Source organism: Solanum pennellii, chromosome 3 (assembly GCF_001406875.1).
Source record: "Solanum pennellii chromosome 3, SPENNV200".
Taxonomy (NCBI): domain Eukaryota; kingdom Viridiplantae; phylum Streptophyta; class Magnoliopsida; order Solanales; family Solanaceae; genus Solanum; species Solanum pennellii.
Window position 1 is genome coordinate 73,016,823 of NC_028639.1, and position 22,817 is coordinate 73,039,639.

General features: G+C 32.1%; 4 protein-coding genes across 4 annotated transcripts; 3 read left to right on the forward strand and 1 right to left on the reverse strand.

The window, feature by feature from the left end:
• The first annotated feature begins 238 nt into the window (after positions 1–238).
• On the forward strand, positions 239–2,088 carry LOC107014217. Its single transcript, XM_015214069.1, has 3 exons — positions 239–1,501; positions 1,594–1,827; positions 1,921–2,088. The coding sequence occupies exons 1-3, from the start codon at positions 239–241 to the stop codon at positions 2,086–2,088; spliced, it is 1,665 nt and encodes a 554-aa protein (XP_015069555.1).
• Positions 2,089–6,247: 4,159 nt separating this feature from the next.
• Positions 6,248–8,147, reverse strand: LOC114076548. Its single transcript, XM_027915813.1, has 2 exons — positions 7,028–8,147; positions 6,248–6,512 (listed from the first exon to the last, which is right to left on the reverse strand). Exons 1-2 carry the CDS (start codon positions 8,124–8,126, stop codon positions 6,475–6,477), a joined length of 1,137 nt encoding a protein of 378 aa, XP_027771614.1. The 5' UTR covers positions 8,127–8,147; the 3' UTR covers positions 6,248–6,474.
• Positions 8,148–11,984: 3,837 nt separating this feature from the next.
• LOC107012592 lies at positions 11,985–14,794 on the forward strand. Its single transcript, XM_015212468.2, has 3 exons — positions 11,985–13,320; positions 13,411–13,644; positions 13,737–14,794. Exons 1-3 carry the CDS (start codon positions 12,004–12,006, stop codon positions 13,902–13,904), a joined length of 1,719 nt encoding a protein of 572 aa, XP_015067954.1. The 5' UTR covers positions 11,985–12,003; the 3' UTR covers positions 13,905–14,794.
• Positions 14,795–16,077: 1,283 nt separating this feature from the next.
• On the forward strand, positions 16,078–22,489 carry LOC107014098 (neurogenic locus notch homolog protein 3-like). Its single transcript, XM_015213962.2, has 11 exons — positions 16,078–16,807; positions 16,920–16,997; positions 17,658–17,807; positions 18,277–18,357; positions 18,646–18,768; positions 19,136–19,195; positions 19,535–19,684; positions 19,841–19,918; positions 20,010–20,132; positions 21,826–21,900; positions 22,333–22,489. Exons 5-11 carry the CDS (start codon positions 18,693–18,695, stop codon positions 22,425–22,427), a joined length of 657 nt encoding a protein of 218 aa, XP_015069448.1. The 5' UTR covers positions 16,078–16,807; positions 16,920–16,997; positions 17,658–17,807; positions 18,277–18,357; positions 18,646–18,692; the 3' UTR covers positions 22,428–22,489.
• The last annotated feature ends 328 nt before the right edge of the window (positions 22,490–22,817 follow it).

A 22,817-nucleotide genomic window follows, 5' to 3' on the forward strand; every position in this document is an offset into this window, starting at 1 on the left:
AAGTGGACAAATAAGGACTACTAATGCACATTTTTTAAAATACTTTAAATTTTTAATTATTTGAAATTCGAAAGTTTGAATATCGATATTCAATTGTTTAACATAACGTAATAATTATTATTTCTGAGTCTAAGGTATGCTTTGTTTTTTTTGTCGTCTAGATTCATTGAATTTTAATTGGGGCAGGGTTAGGGTTATAAATTAAAATTTTTAGTTATTGTTTTCTTAGGCTACCACCATGGCGGAACTCATCCCTAATTCTCAAACGGATGAACAAATTGTAAAAAAACAAAGAATTTCTGATACAAATTCAGACGATCCAACATCCCGATTCCCCGATCATGTTCTCCATTCGATTTTTTCCTATCTTAAATCTCAAGATCTCTTTAATGTCCGCCTTGTTTCCAAGAATTGGCATAACAACACACCTTCATACTTTTCTCTCGAATTTGACGAATCAATCTTCTTTGAAAACACTTCAACTACACCCTCTAACGTGATACAGGAATCACACAACAATTTCTTGGAATGGATCCGTTCTTCTCTCGGAACTTCTCAATCTGAGTTAAAAAAGGCAGATAAAAGGGTGATTCAGATTCAATTTGAGCGTTGTGAGAATATCAACGATTTGTTGGAATTGATCAATGAAATTGATTTTCATGAGGTATATTTGAGATTTAGGTGTTTTAATTACTCGATTCCGCTTATTTTCCATTCGAAATGTCTTAGAGTTGTTCATCTAACTAGAGGTGGAATTGATAAACATTTATTCGATGATGAAACAAATTTTGTTTGTTTGGAAGAAGTAGAATTAGATAGTGTCAATTTAAATGGAGAAACTCTGTCAAAGTTTATTAGTAAGTGCCCTAATATTAGAGAACTGAAGTTGGTGAATTGCATGGTATTAAGCTCTGTTGTGCTACTGAAAGTAGATCGTTTGAAGAAGCTTTATGTGCAGTTGGTAGGTTCTTATCCTTCTATTACTGATGTACAAGTTATTGCCCCGAGTTTACAAGTGTTCCATTTTAATCACTTCAATAGATGCAATGTTGCCGTTAATATGAATATTCGTGCTTGTAGAATGTTGCGAGAATTTCACTTGATGTGTACCACATTTCCAGTTGGTTTTGATCATGAACACTTCATTTCTGATTTCCCTCATCTTGAAAACCTGAACCTTGGTCCTTGTGAGACATCTAAGCGTGTCAAAATTTCGAGTCCATCACTTAGGAAATTAACCTTGATATTCACACAATTGTATAATTATAATTATTCAAGGAAAAGTGTTGTTTCAGTTCCAAATTTATGTTCTTTCCAATACGTCGGTAGAACATTTAAATCATTTTTAGCTCCGAGTGAAACTCAAAAGTTGTTGAAGACCATCAACATTTCTTTGGTTCCTCATATTGAGAAGATCAATAGAGTTTGGTTCCTCCAATTGAGAAGTCATCTTACAAAACTCAACAACAGTATTGAATTGGCCTTAACCATTCATAATCAGGTACATACATATTCTTTAGATTTTTTAACATATCACAATTATTTTCATTGTACTGACTGTAGACGTCTTCTTACAATGCATGAATAATGAAGACAAATTTTTCTGTACTGGACAAACGAGGACATAAATTGTGGAGCATATCAATTGGGAGAATTCCAACTCAAGTGGTTCCTCATATTGAACACTTAAAGCTAGACATAAGGTTCAAAGTTCCAGAAGAATCACATGGATGCTTGCTGAAATATATAATTGATAACTTACTTTGGATGTCTCATCCAAATGTATTGAATATATCAATGTCAACTAGTTTTGCTGCATTTGCACTTGTAATGTTCTCAAACATAGATTTATATTGGTTTTTCATTTTCTATTTAAGGTTTTAAATGTAAATTCATCTTATCATTTGCTTATTTGAGCAGGAAATCTGCAACGAGTTTCTCATAAGCAGAAGAGAAGGCAATTGCTGTGCAGATACCCAGAACAAGTGCTGGCGCCATTTCCTAAAGGATTTCATGGTTAGGGAGGCAGTTACCAATGAAAATGAAGAGCTAAAGAAGTTCAATTTCGTATTTACTTGGCAATTATGAAGTTAGGTCAATGTCTTTTTTGTTTTTCATATTGAGATACTTTGCAGTAAGACATAAGTGTTCGGAGTAAATGCAAATTATACTATATATTGTCTTAAGACATGTGTTATGAGTAAATGCAAATTATATCTTATCATTTGCTTATTTGAGCAGGGAATCTGCAACGAGTTTCTCCTAAGTAGAAGAGAAGGCAATTGCTGTGCAGATACCTAGAACAAGTGCTGACGCCATTTCCTAAAGGATTTCATGGTCAGGGAGGCAGTTACCAATGAAAATGAAGAGCTAAAGAAGTTCAATTTCGTATTTACTTGGCAATTATGAAGTTAGGTCACTCTCTTTTTCGTTTTCCATATTGAGATACTTTGCAGTAAGACATATGTGTTCGGAGTAAATGCAAATTATACTATATATTGTCTTAAAACATGTGTTATGAGTAAATGCAAATTATACCATATATTTTACCTTATCTAACTTCATTCTTTGCGTGAATAAATTTTTTTTCTTCGAAGGTATAGTCTATCTAAAAAAGAGATGGACAGACACAACAAAAAGCTTTTTTTGTGCTTGAGATTAAGAAAAATATACTTGAATGCAACGTCCACAAATATATATTTCTGATTTCGGCGTAGAATAGTTTGTGAACCTTTTAAGTTCAACAGTGGTATTATTGATGATTTAGACATAGAATGATTTGTCAGCCCATTAATTTTAACAGTGGTACTATTGAATCAAGGACATAGAATAGTTTGAGCATTGAGGGTAAGATTTATTTCTAGTCCAATTGATAGACAAAGTAATGTGATTTTATTTCTATTTCTCCAAAATTCGCTCTTCATGTAAAAAACTATTGGTGTACTTGTCCTCTCGCCATGACAGAAACACATTTGCCTAGGACAAACATAGGCTTCTATTAGGTTTCTTAAGTTCCAATTATGTTAGGATATATTAATGTACCATAGTGAGTGTACCTCTTGAAGTAAAAACTCCCCTGGCAGATGGTAAACATCAGTTTGGTTACTTATAATAGTGTTGATCTTTTTTATAGTTGCAAATAGTTGTGCGGAAGCAGAAGAGGATTATGTTTCTATTGAAACAATGAATCCAACTTGTAAGCCTTTGAATACACTAAGTGAGATTAGGATAAGATTTTTGTACGTTATATCCTTCTCATTCTCACTTGTGAGATTATACGATGTTGTTGTTGACTTGTTTTATTTTTACTAAGGCCAAACAACTTGCTCATTCCTATCCTAAGTTTATTTCTCTGCATGAATCTGTTTAAAATACGTAAATAAAGAGAATAGTTTTTGGTTAATTTTCTGTGTATTGCTCTTGTGAAAATACTATTACATTTATACAGGTAAGATGGAAAGAAATACGGAACCAGATAAGGAAAATGGTTGTACAGAATATATTACTAACATAATTAGTTTATTTTGTTCCTATAATTATTTTGCTAAATATGGATATTTTCTACACTCCCCCTCAAGTTGTGCACTCGGATTTCCAATGCTCAACTTGCGCAAGACATTGCTGAAAGCTTCAGTACTAACAGCCTTGGTTAGGATGTCTGCCAATTGATCTTTTGATCGAACAAATGGAAGTTTGATAACCTTGTCTTCTAACTTGTCTTTGATGAAGTGTCGATCAACCTCAACATGTTTTGTTCTGTCATGTTGGACAGGATTTCCAGAAATACTTATTGCTGCTTTGTTGTCGCAAAATAACTTGCAGGCTGTTTTCTGAGGAAAACCGAGTTCATTTAGCAGTTTCCTAATCCATAGGATTTCAGTTATTCCTTTCACAATTCCTCTGAACTCAGCTTCCGCACTTGACAGGGCTACAACCTTTTGCTTCTTGCTTCTCCAAGTGACCAGATTCCCTCCTACCAAGGTGAAGTATCCAGAAGTGGATTTCCTTTCATCTCGGTCTCCGGCCCAATCTGCATCGGTGTAGGCAATTATATCGAGGCTATCATTTCTTCCGAAGTAGATCCCGGTGCTGCTTGTACCCTTTAGATACCTCAGAATCCTCATTACTGCTGTCATGTGATGTATTTGAGGTAGATGCATGAATCTACTCACTATCCCCACTGCATATGCAATATCTGGTCTTGTGTGGGCTAGATAGATGAGTTTCCCTACAATCTTCTGATATTGCTCTCTGTCAGTCGCCTTTGCCCCTTCTATGACCTGAAGACCATGATTTGCTACAATTGGAGTGTCAGCCGGTTTACCACCTAACATTCCAGTTTCAGTTAAAAGATCGAGAATATACTTTCGTTGGTGAATAAAGATCCCTTGCGTGGATCTTAGGACTTCTATACCAAGAAAGTACTTTAAGTTTCCTAGATCTTTCATCTCAAATTCCTGAAACAACTTCCCCTTTAAGGTAACAATTTCTTCTTCATCATTTCCGGTGATGATCATATCATCTACATATATAATTAGACAGGTGATTTTCTGATTTGCCCCTTTTATGAATAAAGTATGATCAGAATTACTCTGTCTGTACCCAAATTTCTTCATAGCCTTAGTGAACCTTCCAAACCAAGCTCTTGGAGACTGCTTTAAGCCATACAGGGCTTTCTTCAATTTACATCCTTCTCCATCTTTAAAGTCATGAGAATATCCTGGAGGGGGTTCCATATAGACTTCTTCTTCAATGCTTCCATGGAGGAAGGCATTTTTAACATCGAACTGATACAAGGGCCAATCTTTGTTTGCTGCTACAGAGAACAATACCCGTATTGTGTCTATCTTGGCTACTGGGGAAAAAGTCTCTGAATAGTCGATCCCAAAGGTCTGAGTGTAACCCTTGGCCACCAATCTTGCCTTGTACCTTTCAATGGTTCCATCTGCCCGGTGCTTAATGGAGAATACCCATCTACACCCTACCTTCTTCTTCCCTTTGGGTAGAATACATTTTTCCCATGTGTGATTCTTTTCCAAGGCAACATATTCATTTTCCATGGCTTGTCTCCACTTCTCATCTTCAAAAGCTTCTTCCACGGTTCTGGGAATGTTTGTTGAGTACAGGGAGGTAGTGAAGGCAACAGCTGTGTTGGACAAGTTTTCATTGCTGATTCTTTCTATGGGGTATCTGGACCGTTGATCTTCATATTCCGGGTCATACCTTTTGGGAGGAACACCTCTCGTGCTTCTGTGAGGAAGCTCATATCTGTTTTGACAATTATCACTAGACACAGAGTCAGTAGGAACAGTACACAATTCAGAATTTACCTCAACTGATGTTGACTCAGGGTGCTCAGTGGTTGTCATTGGAGTGGTTTGAGGAGAGGGAGCTGATACAGATGTTTCAGAGTTGACGTCGGTGGTATTGCTTACTTGCGTTGGAGGATCAAGGTCCATCATTTCTGGATATATTAACCAGCTAAGGTCATCATTCGTAGTCTCCCCCTGAGGACCAGGCTGGGTATAGTAATAGGAGTGTTCAAAAAACTCGCAGTCAAGGCTGGTGTAGATTTTGTTTTGAATGGGATCATAGCATCGGTACCCTTTTTGAGTAACCCCATACCCAATAAAAACACATTTGATGGCTCGTGGTTCAAGTTTATTTCTGATTCTTTTTGGGAGATGAACATAGACAACACATCCGAACACCCGTGGAGGTAGAGAATGATAGGAAGGGATGGACACATGGGAAGAAAGAGTGTCAAGAGGAGTTTGGTATGCAAGAGGTTTGGTAGGTAGTCGGTTGGTTAGATATGTGGCTGTGGCAATGGCCTCTGGCCAAAAATGGACAGGGACATGGGATTCTAACATAATGGCTCTAGTAATCTCAAGAAGGGTTCGGTTTTTCCGTTCAGCTATCCCGTTTTGTTGAGGAGTGTCCGGACAGGTAGTCTGGTGAATGAGGCCATGATCAGAAATGAACTGTTTCATATCTAAGTTTATGTATTCTCCTCCGTTATCAGATCGAAGAATTTGAGGTTGGGCAGCAAATTGGGTACAGATCATGTTGTAGAAATTTATAAACACATCATATACTTCAGATTTATTTTTTAGAAAATAAACCCAACTCATACGGGTGCAATCATCCACAAACAAAACAAAATAGGAATATTTATAAAAGGCAAATTCAGGTGCAGGACCCCAGACATCAGAATGAATTAGGGTAAATGGCTTAGAAACATGAGTTGAACTGGGAGAATAAGAATGTTTATGACTTTTTGCAAGTACACATGCTTCACAGTCCAAAACAAAATCAATGTCCTTAAAAGAGGGAAATAATCGTTTAAGATAACTTAAAGACGGATGACCTAGCCGTCGGTGCCACATCCAGATCTGATATTCCGGCGACCCTTGAGCAAGCAAAGCGTTACCCTGTTGAGTCACCTCGTTCACATAGTATAGACCTCCTCTTTCAATACCACGACCAATGATCCGCCCCGTCTGAGCATCCTGTACAATACAATCAGAGGAAGTCATTAGAATTGTACAGTTTAGTTCCTTGGTTAATTGACTGACAGATAAAAGTTTGTGGGTAAGACTTGGAATTAAAAGACAATTTTTTAAATGGATTTCTGATGTAATATCCACATCTCCGGCTTGAGTAATTGGAATAAACTCCCCATTTGCAGTTTGAATCTTAGTACGGGTAGTTGATGTGGAGGAGAGAAAATCGGTTGGATCGTATGACATAGTGTCCGTGGCCCCACAGTCAAAAATCCAATTGGACTTATTGCACATGAGACCCACACTTTGTTTTTCCTTGGGTTTTTTATATAATTGGGCTTCTGATTTTTTGGGCTCAAGGGCTAAAGGGTCAGATTTTTTTAGGGCCTCTTGTTTTCCCTCACTTTCATTTCTAGAGGACGGCTCCTCTAGAATTTTCTCTCTTCTCCTTCCCGTCGCTTCCTCTGTCTCCATCCATGGTTCACCGGAAATTTTGGTGAACCCATCTTTGCCACTCATACCTGTTCTCCTGTCGGTAACGCTGGTCGACGAAGCCTCGCCGGTACCCGCTCGCCTGTTGGTGACAGTGGTTGACGAAGCCTCGCTGGTCGGTTCTCCTTCTCCGATGGCGGCGTTAGCCTTGCCGCCGGTCTTTGTTACCTTGGTGGCGGCTTTACGCTGTCTCAGATCTTCCCACCATTCTGGGTAGCCGATGAGCTTAAAGCATCCTTCCTTGGTGTGTTTGGTTCCTCCGCAGTGGCTGCATTTGAGGTGAGTTTTGTCCTCTCGCCGGAATGATGAATCTGACCGGCTAAATGAAGAATCTGACCGGCGTTGAGTGACAAGACCACTTCCGATCTCTGAGGGACCTCGTTCCAGTGATGAGTTGCCGGTCATTATGCCACGACGAGCAATTTCTCGTCTGATGGTGGCATATGCGGCATCAATGGTTGGAAGGGGATCTAGATTTAGGATGTCTCGCTTTTCTTTGTCAAGTGAATCATTTACACCGGCCAAAAACTGGTACAGCCTTTGTCGTTGTATAAATGAGTTGAACAGTGTGATGTCTTCTGCGCATTTCATTGGGTTCGGCATTCGTCTATCGATTTCTTTCCATAGGGTATTCAATTTACTGAAATAGACCTCTATCGTGTCTATCCCTTGTTTCATAGATGTTGCCTTTGTGTTCAGATCATAGATCTGCAGTTCATCTCTGCCGCTACTGAGTAGAGTTTCGATGCCTTTCCATAAATCTCGGGCAGTTTTGTAGTCCAAGAATTGATTCACGAGGTCTCCGTCAATATTCTCGATGATCCATGAAATGACCATCGAATCTTTTTGAGCCCATTGCTGGTATTCTGGATCGTCTGGTGAAATGGGATTGACGATGATGTGATTGAGTCTTCCCCGACCACCAATTGCTATCTGCATCAGTTTACACCATTTGGTGTAGTTGGTGAAGTTCAATTTTTCCGCGACTCGCACTGTTTGTGAAGTCACTGGTTCGATGTTGGTTGAGCTTTTGTTGAGTGTTTGGAACATTTGAAACAGTTGTTGCATATGTTCCATAGAAATAAGCTGGTTTGGATTTTTCGGTGGGTTTTCCGATGGGTCTTCCATTTCGGTAGATCCCGGTAGATGATGAGTACGAAAAATCATCGAAGATCGACCTTACGGCTCTGATACCATGTTTAAAATACGTAAATAAAGAGAATAGTTTTTGGTTAATTTTCTGTGTATTGCTCTTGTGAAAATACTATTACATTTATACAGGTAAGATGGAAAGAAATACGGAACCAGATAAGGAAAATGGTTGTACAGAATATATTACTAACATAATTAGTTTATTTTGTTCCTATAATTATTTTGCTAAATATGGATATTTTCTACAGAATCAAGTTCTTTGAGAGGTCCATTTGATCGAGGCTTAATCATAGATCAACTATAGTCTTTTTTTAATTTCTTATATTCTTTTATCTTATTTCCAGTTTCAATTTTTGGGAGCTTTATGTTGAGTCATTGCAAAAGTAAAATAAAAAGCTCATCTCATGTTTTAGGAATCGAATGAGGAATCATACTTAGACGAATCTGAGCATTCTTTCTCATTTTGACACACTATCTTAGTGTTGTTTCATTAGCCCTTCAGTTATTTTTTAATGTATCTTTTAAGCACAAAATACTAATTTCATGATTTCTTTATTTTTGGTTTTTTTTTCAACTGCAATTTTGCATTTTAAAAATTGAGTCCATTAGTTTTTATTTTTAAAACATAATTAACAAATGAATATTTATTTTTTATGAAAATAATATTTTTTTAATAAGTTTTTTTAAAAAAATATTTTTTGCGTGAAAAATAATATATGATATTGCATTGGCTTTCTTTCTTAAAAAAAGAATCATTGAGAAGTCGACGAAATCTATCTCGAGTTTTAGCATTTTTTTAATAACTAAATATCAGGTGTCCGCGCCAGCGCAGACCCAACGCATGTTAGTTTTTTTTCTTTCAATTTATGTGGCACAAATGAAATTTGAAAAAGCGAACTAATTTTTTTATGTGTTTTTTAAAAATATTTTTAATTGTTAATTTATATACCTTTTATGTCATTTTCGAATAATATATGTTACTCTGTTTGTTTCATTTTATGTGATACAAGTGATTTCAGGAAAATCAACGAAATTTCTTATATGGTTCTCACATATTTTAGTTGTCAATTTATTGTGATTCATAGTACTTTTTAGTTCTTACGTTATTTTCAAATAATATATGCAACTTTTTTTTGTTTCGATAAAAATAAGGAAGTCAATCAAATTCCACAATGATTTTTAACTATGTTTTTGTAAAAATATATTAAATTGTTACATTGCGTTTTTAAGTTTCTTTTTAATGTAATTTTCAAATATGTAACAAAATAGATTTTAAAACGAAGAATTAAAGTTTTCAAATCATTATATTTCATTTTTTATGACTCCCTCCTTTTTTATTTATATGAACGTATTTTTTAATTTAATCTCAAAAAGAAAATAACTTCTGAATTTAAATTTTTTTATATAGCATATTTAAGATCACAAAATTAAAAAATATTTCAATAAACAAAATTTTAATATACATATAAATTTTTGTTTTAATTTTGATTGATTTTACCTAATATGATACTTTATATATAATTATTAAGAGCTAAGCGTAATCATAATTTATTAACTTTTATATAATAAATAGATATCACAATAACTCATAAAAAATGAAGAAATAACAAAAATGCGATAATACTAATATGAATAATTAAAGATTTTTCTAGAACTATTTAATTTTCTTGTTATCATTCTTGGTAGATTTTTGTTTGCATGAAGTTATATTCTTACCTTTGATCGTCATTAACTTCATATATAGAAAGATGTTTTTAGAATTATTTATTACTGATAATTTTTTGTTAGAATGAAATTAAGTAGTCTTTAGAACAAATATATCATCCTATTAATTTTTATTTGTAAAATTACTTTTTAACGTTTTTCTTTAATTTCAATCTAATATATATTATTAATTTTATCACACTTATTTATTTTCAAGTATATTAGTTATAATCAAAATAAAGATGAAAATAATTAATTCATGATAAATTGTTATATAAAAAGTAACATTTTTTCTAAGCATAATGAGTTGAAAAAATATTAAGAATTAAATTAAAGTAATAGTAAAATAGAGTAATAATAAAATAGATATCACAATAACTTACAAAAGAAAAGAAAGTAAAGTAATAATAAAATAAGTTAATGGTAATAACAATACCGTAAGATGTTTCTAGAACTATTTAATTTTCTTGTTATCATTCTTGGTAGATTTTTGTTAGTGTGAAATTATATTTTTACCTTGATCATTATTCACTTCATGTATAAAAAGATGTTTCTAGAATTATGTATTATTTTTCTTAATAGATTTTTGTTAACGTGAAATTACATTTTTACCCTTGGTCGTCCTTTCACTTCACTCTTCTATATAATAGAAATTTATTTCAAAAAGAAAATAACTTCTGAATTTTAATTTTTTCATATAGCATATTTAAGATCAAAAAATTAAAAAATATTTCAATAAACAAAATTTAAATATACATACAAATTTTAGTTTTAATTTTGATTGATTTTACCTAATATTGATATTTGATATATAATTATTAAGAGCTAAGCGTAATCATAATTTATTTACTTTAATATAATAATTAAATATCACAATAACTCATAAAAAAATAAAGAAATAACAAAAATGAGGTAATACTAATAAGAATAATTAAAGATTTTTCTAGAACTATTTAATTTTCTTGTTATCATTCTTGGTAGATTTTTGTTTGCATGAAGTTATATTTTTACCTTTAATCATCATTCACTTCATATATAGAAAGATGTTTCTAGAATTATTTATTATTGATAGATTTTTGTTAGAATGAAAATAAGTCGTCTTTAGTACAAATATATCATCCTATTAATTTTTATTTGTAAAATTATCTTTTAACATTTTTTTTTAAATTTCAATCTAATATATATTATTAATTTTATCACACTTATTTATTTTCAAGTATATTAGTTATAACCAAATTAAATATGATGAATAATTAATTCATGATAAATTGTTATATAAAAAGTAACATTTTTTCTAAGCATAATGAGTTGAATAAATATTAAGTATTAAATTAAAGTGATAGTAAAATAGAGTAATAATAAAATAGATATCACGATAACTCACAAAAGAAAAGAAAGTGAAGTGATAACAAAATAAGTTAATGGTAATAACAATAACTTAAGATGTTTCTAGAACTATTTAATTTTCTTGTTATCATTGTTGATATATTTTTGTTAGTGTGAAATTACATTTTTACCTTGATCATTATTCACTTCATATATAAAAAGATGTTTCTAAAATTATTTATTATTTTTCTTAATAAATTTTTATTAACGTGAAATTATATTTTTACCCTGTATCGTCCTCTCTCTTCACTCTTCTATATAATAGAAATACTATTAGCCGCCATCAATACAAAGTTCCTTTTTTTGCCTTTTACTGAATATGAGGGTTTTTTTTTTTTTGTATTGAGTTAAATTAAAAATTGAAAAAAATGAGTATTTGCTTTAAATTTAGTTATTTTTTCATGCAAAAATATTGAGTAAATCACAATTTTATTTTATTTTTCAAAAATAAAATTAAATGATGTTCGCTAATCTTGCTTGATACATGGTATATCTCGACAATTTTTTTATTTTTGTTACTAAATAAATGGACATACGATTTTTAAATATGATAAAACGCAATGGAAGAACATAAATAAATAAAAGAACACAAAACATAATATTTTGTGTTTATGTAACACGTGAATTTTGAGGGTTAAAATATTTTTTTTAATTTTAAAATATCTTAAGTGTTAAAATTATATTTTAATTTTATATTAATATTTGTTTTACATATATAAATAGAGAGTGTGAGTATTAATTTTGGAGTCTAAAATCAAAGGTGATGTATGATTTGGGGGTTTTTCTTTCATCTGATTTCAGTTTTCCAGGCCACGCCATGGCTGAGCTCTGCCCCATTTCTCAAAACGTTGAAGAAATTGCTAAAAAACTAAGAATTTCCGATAGTGATTCCGGCGATCCAACATCCCGATTGCCCGATCATGTTCTCCATTCCATTTTATCCTACCTTAAATCTGAACAACTCTTCCATGCCCGTCTTGTTTCGAAGAATTGGCATCGCAACACACCTTCATACTTCCCTCTCGAATTTGACGAATCAATCTTCTTTGAAAAAACCCCAACTACACCCGCTGCTGTTATACAAGAATCACATAACAAGTTCTTGGAATGGATCCGTTCTTCTCTCGAAACCTCTCAACCTGAGTTGATCAAGGCGGAGAAAAGGGTAATTCGTGTTCAATTTAAGCATCATGAGAATATCAACGATATAATGAAATTGATCAACGGAATTGATTTCCATGAGGTATATTTGAGATTTGGGTGTATTAATTACTCGATTCCGTTTATTTTTCAGTCGAAATGTCTTACAGTTGTTCATCTAATTAGATGTGGAATTCATAAACTATTGTTCAGTGATGAAGCAAATTTTTCTAATTTGGAAGAGGTAGAGTTAGATAACGTCCATTTAACTGGAGAAACCTTGTCAATATTTATTAGTAAGTGCCCTAATATTAGAGAATTGAAATTGGTGAATTGCAAGGCATTAAGGTCTGTTCTGTTACCCAAAGTAGATCGTTTGAAGAAGCTTTGTGTGCAGTTGGTAGGTTCTTATCCTTCTATCACCGATGTACAAGTTATTGCTCCGAGTTTACAAGTGTTCCATTTTGTTCACTATAATAGCAGCAACCTTGCAGTTAATATGGACATTCGTGCTTGTAAAATGTTGCGGGAATTTCACTTGGAATGTCCCACATTTCCGGTTGGTTTTGATCATGAACACTTCATTTCAGATTTTCCTTATCTTGAAACTCTGATCATTGGTCCTTGTGAGACATCTAAGCGTGTCAAAATTTCGAGTCCATCACTTAGGAAACTAACCTTGATGTTCACACAACTGTACAATTATAATTATTCAAGGAAAAGTGTTGTTTCAGTTCCAAATTTATGTTCTTTCCAATATGTTGGTAGAACATTTAAATCATCTTTAGCTCCGAGTGGAACTCCAAAGTTTTTGAAGACCACAGGGATTTCTTTGGTTCCTCATGTTGAGAAGATCAATAGAGCTTGGTTCCTCCAATTGAGAAGTCATCTTACAAAACTTAGCAACCGTATTGGATTGGCCTTAATCATTCGTGCTCAGGTACATGAACATCCTTTAAATCTTCTAATATATCACTGTTATTTCAATCATACTGACTAGACATCTTCTTACAATGCATGAATGATGAAGACAAGCTTTTCTGAACTGGGCAAACAAGGACATAGATTGTGGAGCATACCAATTGGACGAATTCCAACACAAGTGATACCTCATATTGAACTCTTAAAGCTAGATATAAGGCTCAATGTTCCACAGGAATCTCATGGATGCTTGCTGAAATATATAATTGACAACTTACTTTGGATGTCTCATCCAAACGCATTGACTCTATCAATGCCAACTAGTTTTGCTGCATTTGCCCTTGTAATGTTCTCAAACATAGATTTATATTGGTTTTCCATTTTCTCTTTAAGGTTTTAAATGTAAATTCTTCTTATCATTTGCTTATTTGGCAGGGAATCTGCAACGAGTTTCTCATAAGCAGGAGGGACGGCAACTGCTGTGCAGATACCCGGAACAAGTGCTGGCGCCATTTCCTGAAGGATTTCATGGTTAGGGAGGCAGTTACCAATGAAAAGGAAGAGCTAAAGAAGTTCAGTTTCGTATTTACTTGGCAATTATGAAGTTAGGTCACTCTCTTTTCTGCTCCCCAAATTGAGATACTTGTAGTAAGACGTGTATTTTGAGTTAAAGCAAATTATACCAAATATTTTGCCTTGTCTAAGTTCATGCTTTGCGTGAATAAAAGATCTTTGTGCGAAGGTATAGTCTATCTGAAAAAATGAGAAGGATAGACACAACAAGAAGCCCTTTCTGTGCTTGGGATTAAGAAAAATGTACTTGTATGTAATGTCCATAAAATTTATACTTCATGATTTAGGCGTGAATAGTTTTTGAACCTTTCAAGTTCAACAGTGGTACCATTGATGATTTTGGCGCAGAATGGTTTGTGAACTTAATAAGTTCTACTGGGGTACTATTGATGATTTAAGCGTAGAATAGTTTGTAAACTTTTTAAGTTCAACAGTGGTACTATTGAACTTCAAGGACAGAGATTAGAGCCTTTGAGGGTAAGATATATTTGTAGTCCAATTCTGAGACAAAGTAATGTCATTATTTTTCTGTTTCTCCAATTTGCTCTCCCTGTGAAAATCTTCTGGTGTGCGTGTCCTCTCGCCAGGACAGAGCCTACGGTGAGCATTGATTTTATCTGCTTTCTTAAGTTCCAGTTATGCTAAGCAGAAATTCCGTCTTGTAATTCCAAATCTAGGATATGTTAATGTACCTCCTGAAGAAAATCAGCAAGTCCCCTAGGAGATGGTAAACATCATTTTGGTACTTGTAGTGTTGATCATTTTTGATAGTTTTTAGTTGTCAAATCTGACTTTGAAGAGGATTATGGTTCTACAGAAACAAAGTAATTCAACAAGGAAGCCTCTGAATAAAGCTTACAGAAGAAGAGTTCATTGCCTTGTATTAGTTTTCGATATTTCTGAAAAAATTGCTTCAGACATGGCCTCATTTGTTTTGTCTCTTGTTATTTTATTGTCATTTTATTCTTGCAATTCTAATTCAGTCAATCTCCACTTTAACCTTGGCCACATTTCCTCTAGATTTCGAGTAAGTCGCTTGATCTCTGGAGCCACAGCCCTGCCAATATGACCAATGAATCTCGACACAATTTGCCATTGAAAAGGTGCCATGATAGTTGATGTATCAAAATCCCAACAGGAACAATAGATGTTTCTTCCGCGGGTTTAAAGTCTGGAGTCCATTTAAGAATTTTCATGGGAGATTCTCCAATGTCAACATGGTTATAATCTACATCATTAGCAAAATCCAAGTAAACATGGTTCGGATCTAAATAAGCTATTTTAACCAGACCTGAAAATTGAAATTTAAGTTTTTCTAATTTCTTCCATGGTCGGCTTACCTCAATAGAATTTTCCAACTTTAGGGAATCTGCATTCTTTTGGCAGCTTTATAAAATAATCCTCAGCTTTAAAAGAAGACTGCTGGTCTCCCATGTTGTATTTCCACAATTTGGTTGATTTTGGTTTCTAGCTGTTTGCTGCACTGGTTGACTGATATTAGCCTTTTTATTGTCTTGGTATTTGTCAAACTTTTGGTGGTGGAGGAATATTGTTGTTTCTCTGTGGGATTATTGGAGTTGGGGTGAGGATCGGTGGATCTGCACTTCTCATTGTTCATTTGGTGGGTGTTTGCTGGTGGTACAACGGATATACTAGCCGTTATTGGACTGGTTATGTCGGAGAACTGGTGGTTAAAGGGTATTGTTTGTGGAATCGGGTGGTGAATTAAAAACAACCTCTCTACCCCGCAAAGACGATAGTAAGGCTAACGTACATCCTTACCTTCCCCCGATCCCACCCGTGAAATTAGAGAGTAAAGTTCCTACCATACATATATGTCTTGTTTGTTTTGTTTTTCTTAAAGATTTATATATATTTGTTAGTGATCATTAACAAATGGTAAAATACAATCGGTGCATTTTAAAACTTGTGCTAAAAGATATTTGTTTATTCTTTATTCATGTAATTGGTGAAGCCTATTTTATAAGAAAACTGCCTAACTAGACCTACATCTCTATCATTTATATATATACTAACTAATATTATCTCTAATTATCTTTTAATATTTTATACCAGATATTTTAAAAGATACACTTAAATACACAAATCCCTTAAAAACGAGATTGATTCAAGAATTTCTCTTTATATGAAAACTGTTTGTTTTCACATTTTCCTCTTCTTTTTTTTTGTATTTTTTTAATTTGTTTTCATTAATTAACCCTATTTAAATTATATTTAAAAATAAATTCGAATTTAGATAACAACAAAAACTACCGAAATAATGTGAAATTAGAATTCCTATATGATTGGGAGTAACCCCATATTTAACTCAGTTGTATTTTATGTGATATGCCGTAGAGAAATTAGGGTTTTGTTTCGACGATGAGCTGTTGTTCAATTCTCAAACCTCAAAAAGTTGAAGATATTCTTAAAAACACAACAACTTTTCCTACTACATGGATTGATCCTGCTTTACTAATGTCTTACTGTTCTTCATCTAACTAAATGTGGATTTTTTAACGATGTGTTTTATGGTTTAGAAATAATTCCCTCTTTGCAAGAGTTCAAATTGGAAAATGTAGCGGTAAGTGAAAATAATTTATCTAAGTTTATTACTACTAAGTGCCCTTATATTAGAGAATTGAGTTTGGTTAACTGTCCCTGTTTACGTGATATAGTTATACCTAAATTAGATCGTTTGAAGAAACTTTATGTTGAGATGATTGAGCATAATTATACTTATATCAACATACAAGTTGTTGCTTCTGGTTTACAAGTGTTCCATTTTGTTTTTCGGAGTAATAAAATAGTTGCTCTCGCTCACATGGATATTCGTGCTTGTGATTAATAGAGGTTGGTTCCTCAACTTGAAAAGTCATCTTGAGAGTTTTAGCAACTACAATACAATATTGGACTTACGCATTCGTGCACAGGTATGTGAACATTCATATTTTTTAGAGAATAGTGTCTGTGTACGCTCCATCTTTCTTTAAATTATTTTAAATTTACTACGACTCATTTTCTTACTATGCATGAATGAGGTAGACAAGTTATTTTGTGGGCAAATTAAATGGAAGAACTCCAACAAAACCGCTACGTCATATTATTGCTTCACTTGCATATGTAAGTTTTCAATTCCACTATTTTAAATTTCTTATTTATTCGTTCATTTTTTATTGAATGATAAACAATTTAATTTTAATCATGAATTGTTCGATAGAAGGTGTGTCAGTTGTTGCTCAGGTACTCATGAAAAGTGTTGGCGCCATTTTTTAAAACATTTCAAGGTTAAAGAAGAAGTTATTGATGAAAAAGAAGTTCATTTTCGTATTTACTTGGCGATTTTAAATATTAGGTAAAAGACACCTAAACTACATAAATTAATTAGTTAACTAAATATTGAATATTATGAGTCATCGATCACATATCACAAAGATGAAAATTAAAATTTATCAACGATCCAACAACTAGTTCCCACAAGTAATAAATTAAAGGGCGAGGTTCTCAAAGTGTGAGTGGTCAATCCAATGAATCTTATTGGGCCGTTATTGAAATGGTATAAATGTTGGAAAAAACATTAAGAAAGTTTCAATTCTTTGGTAAACAAAATGAGAATTTACTCTTTCTATTTTACTCTCAATCTTTCCATTTTTACTTACATATTCATCTTTAACATAGCTTATGGATCTGCAGGTTCATATTTGTTCTAGTTATTTTTTATAGTTATTTATTTATAATAACTAATAATAATCTTAATTCTTTTAACATTTGATGAATATATAGGTGGTATATGTGAAAAAGTGGATTGTGTAAAAGGCAAGTGTGTAGAAACTGGAGAATTTCTGGGACTTGGATTCAAATGTGAATGTGATCCTGGTTGGACACAAATTCAACTTGGCCCTCTTACTATTCCAGCATGCACTCTTCCCAACTGTGAGTCTCCTTGTACAATTTAGTCACAGAGAATTGACCTATTCATAGAGTGATCTTATGATCGATACAGGATATAGACTATCTCATTTTTTATTCTATTCTATTTCTGAAAAAAAAAAAAGAAGGGTGACTCAACTTCTCGTTTGATCGAACTTTTAAAATCGCTTTATAATATAATACTTTTTTTTATAATTTACTCGTTTGATCGAACTTTTAAAATCGCTTTACAATATAATACTTTTTTTATGAGAAGTTGGCAAATAAATTTATTTCCCAAAACACTTACCTCACTTTTATTTTATTTTTAAAAAAAATATGCACTTTTATTTTTATAGAATAAAAAAAAAACTTTTTAGTCTCTCAAAAGTTTGGCCAAACAAACAACATAAAAATAAAGTTATTTCGATCTTACTAATAATCTTAAAAGTTTAAATCGTGAAATCAATCAGTAATGCGTTTGAAATTGCAGGTACACTCGATTTTGGTTGTACGGGTCATACACCGTCGCCACATCCATCTCCTCAAAGCTCACCCTTTAACATTACCGATCGTAATTTTCCTTTTTCTCCCTTTATTTTCTTTCCTTCTATTTTAGGCAGTATAATAAATAGTAATGATTAACCGTTTTAAAATAGTTTATTTTCGTTGTTTGACTTTTAAAATCTTAAATATGTCATATAAATTACTAAGTGCTTAGTAAAATCCGCTTTGATTTTGTTTCTTATAACAATAATACTTTTGTTTATTCGTATTTTTTTTTGTCGTTGATGAATAATTTTGTTATTTGGACACTTAGAAGTAGAATTTTATTTATTTTTGCTTTGTTATTTTGTCACAGCTTGTAGTTTAATATGGTGTGGTGATGGAAAATGTGAAATTAGTGGAATGGGACATTATTGCAAATGTAATGAAGGCTCTTCCCAATACATGAATATGTCTAAGCTACCTTGTCTTGATAAATGTAAGTTTCCTCTTTTAACCCAATCTTTGTTTTCGGTAAATTAAAATTTTAAATTTTTTAAGCACAAATTTGTCAGTTACAGTAGGAAAAATAATTCTCTTAGCATAATAAATAAGAATAAAGAATGTTAAATTGGACAATTATGGTCAAGAGGCTATTAACGTTCAAGCTTTGCGTTATGATTAGAATTATGATTTTCTTGTACTGAATTCCTTAAATACAAGGATAATTACTAAAGATAAATTATGCATTTATTATTTTTGTTTTGCCAATTAATTGGAAATCTCAAATTATAACGAAAATTATCATTTCATCGATCATATCAATCTAATCGATCCACTCAAATAAATAGTCGTTAATTGAACAGGCGTTTTTGGAGCAGATTGCAAAGGAGTGGCAGTAGAACCCACGCCTAGCCTTCCACATGGTACGTCAATTTAACGTTTATTCTTTTGTGATATAAAATTATTTGAGTATTAAGTCTTTCGGAAATTTTTTGAACTTTACTCTCTTTTTTCTCTCTTGAAAGCCATGAACTTTTAAACTAACTATAACGTGTTTGGTCAAATTTGTGATAAGTCAAAAATGTGAATTTTTTAAAAAAGTTATGACGTTTGACCTAAAAGGAAATTTTAGGTACTTTGAGAAAATAAAAAGAAACAATATCGCGATAGAAACTATACCATGATTTGTACACAAGTTCTAGTATATGACATGATCATTAGTATTTGGAAAGTAAATTAATGTTATATTGTTTGATAAATAGATGGACCATGCAAGTTTGTGGATTGTGCCAAAGGAAAGTGTGTAGAGACTGGAGAATTTGCTGGACTGGGATTCGAATGTATTTGTGATCCTGGTTGGAAACAAATTCAACTTGGCCCTATTACTTTCCCTGCATGCAATGCCCCCAACTGTGAGTATATTTCTGTACGTTTGGTACGATATAAGTCATTTTCTTTAATGAAAGTTAAATCTAAAACAACACGACATAGTTAATATATATTAAATGGGCTGAATTGAACGAATAAAAAAAGAATTGATGGGCTAATTTAGCCGCTCTTAATTTCAGGTACGCTCCATTTAGGTTGTGGGAGTCAAGCAGCCTTGCCACCACCTTCCTCTCTAGCACCCTTCAACATTTTTGACCGTAATTTCTATTATTCCCATCGAACGTTTTTTTTTTAAAAAAATAATAACAAAGTAATACATTCATATTTGATTTTTAATTTTTGTGGCAGCTTGCAGTTTTGTATGGTGTAATAATGGAAAATGTGAAGTTAATGGAACGAAACATTACTGCCAATGCAACGAAGGCTCCGAAAATTTAATGGATGTACCTGAGCTACCTTGTTTTGATCAATGTGAGTTCCCCTTTCCAACCAAATTCTCTATTCTTCTTCTTTTTTTCGTGTCAAATGTATATAGTATAATATTTCGATAAAAGTTTTAACTTTTTGTATGGTATATAATACTAATAAGACTTTTGTTTTAAGCCAAAAAAAGATTTTGGGGCTTAGATATTGTAGTTATTTTAAGTTTATTTGTACTTCAATTTTTTTTTTTAACTTGTATGAAAAATGAGAGTAAAAAATCTTATTTATAAAATAAATAAGGAAAGAAAGATTTTCTTTTTCAATAGTAAAAATATTTTAGACTTTGAATTAAACTATTCAAATTTTCTTATGCAACAAGATCTAGGTGTTGTATTATGTTAGTGAAAACTTACAAAATAACAAAAATACAAGATTACAATTGAAAATAAAATGAAAAAAATAAATTTCTTCAGGCTGAAGCGCTGATATCTCACTCTCTTTTAGGAGATTCAAGCTCACTACCGCAAATGTTTTCACCGTTCTAGCAGTGGTATTTCTTGACTTGTCCCCTCCAGGATACAACAACCTTCACAAAGTATAACTCAACAACTCTTGACAAGAGTTAAGTCCAAAGCTCCACAAATAAAACACCTCCCTTCAACTAATAAAAACTCTTTTTGATTAATTTTTTTACTCTATATTTCTTTTGTGTGTTTTATGTTCAAACCAAATGAAAATCACCACTATTTATACTAGAAGAAGTCTTCCTAGCAATGAATAGGAAAATAATAAAGTAATAAATAGTAAATATAACGATCTTAGGAGTTACATAGGTTACAAATTAAAAATAAAGAGTGAGATAATAGAGATTGAATGAGATAATGTTGAAGGGTAACAAATGTCCCTCAACATGCAAGTTCAAGTCAACGGACAAAAGTCAAGGTATGCATTTTCTAACTGCCAATGAAGAAGCAGTAACGAAATGTCCACCAACGGCAATAATGAATAGAAGCACTAACTGTTGAATCATTCAACATATTTGTAACTCCAAAATATAACAAATTAATATATTAAGACCTTAATATTAAAATGTTAATAAACCAACATATTACATACACATGGCTAACTTATTATCTTTAACATAACCATTTTAATAGTATTAATATTAGATTTTTATTGTAAACTTAAAAACTTCATACCTTATTAAAAATATCACAATAACTTTTTCGATAATAATCTGTTTGGGGAAAAAACAGCACAAAATACATTAATAGAAAGCAAAAAGAAATTCTCTAAACATTTCTTTTTGCTTTTCTATAAATGTGTTTGTGTTGTTTTTTTAGCAATGACGAGGTTAACCGTTTAGAAAATTATAATTGTCAAAGCAGTAATTTAGCCAAAAGATTATTTAATTACAAATACTAATTTGCTTAGGACTAATACATGGTTTTGAATATTTTATTTTGTCAATCATATTGATACTAATTTTATATGCCTAAAACAATCATTATATATATGCATGTTCATATGTGAATCTAATAATAATATACATATGAGTTCATGTGAAATATATAGTTGAAAGACCCTTATAATTTCTTTGAATATGAAATAGTGATTGCAAAAGAATATTTTTTTCAGCATGTTATGTAATTAAATTTACATGTACATCTTTATGAAATCTTGCATTAAAAGTTAATTCTATCAATATATATAAGTAGTAAAACATTTGTGAATGGCTTAGGTGTATTTGGAGCTGATTGTAAAGGAGTCCAGCTGCTTGTTCCGAGTCCTCCACCCCCTCCGCCTTCGCGGGATGGTAAGTTAAATTATCTTTCTTAATTTTAGGTGATATAAATATATCTTTTTAAAAAAAAAAACGTTTATTTATAATATCATTACTTAGTATTTCCTCATAAAAAAATTAATTTGCTCAAAGAAATCTTTATACATAATTCTTATAAAAGAAATAAAATGATAGTCATTTACTATTCAATTGTACAATCAGAGAAAATTTCAGGTCTTTATTTTATTGTTTAGTAGTATTCCTCCATGTTAACTAACAACACTAGGAGAGACCAAAGAGCTTCCAGTGGCTACAAAATTATTGAAAATTCAAACGTTTGTACCATGAATAAAGATCTTCATAGACATTTAATTTCATAATTAAACAAAAAGAATTATCTATAAATTGGATTATTATAATGTTTTTGTGATTAGACTAAATGTTAATTTCTTGATGTTAATGCAGGATCCAGTGGTGTCCCTAAAGATCCCAATTGTTCGATGAGTCTTCGTGCTTTCTCTGTTTTGCTGTTATTTACCATCTTCCATGTTTTAATGTAAATGTTGATTATCGTAAGGAATGTTGATATTTAAAGAATGAATAAAACACGATTACGACATGATATTTTGAAAAACTTAATTTAAATACATTATTACGACTCCTTGATGATTGCTTTTTTAAAAAAAGAGAAAATATTCAAGACTCTGATTAAAAGTATTACTAAATATTACGTCCGTTCCGAAAAGATTATCCTAATTTGAAATATAAAGTTTAAACTAACTAATTGATGTGAATTTATACACATAGAACCTATAATTTCTTAAATAAAATTTAAATATTTAGAAACTATATAAATTATAGAGATAAATGTCAAAAACACACGTAAACTATTCATTTTTTTGGAGTTTCATATCCAAATTATTGAAAGTGTGAGTTTCATACCTAAACTA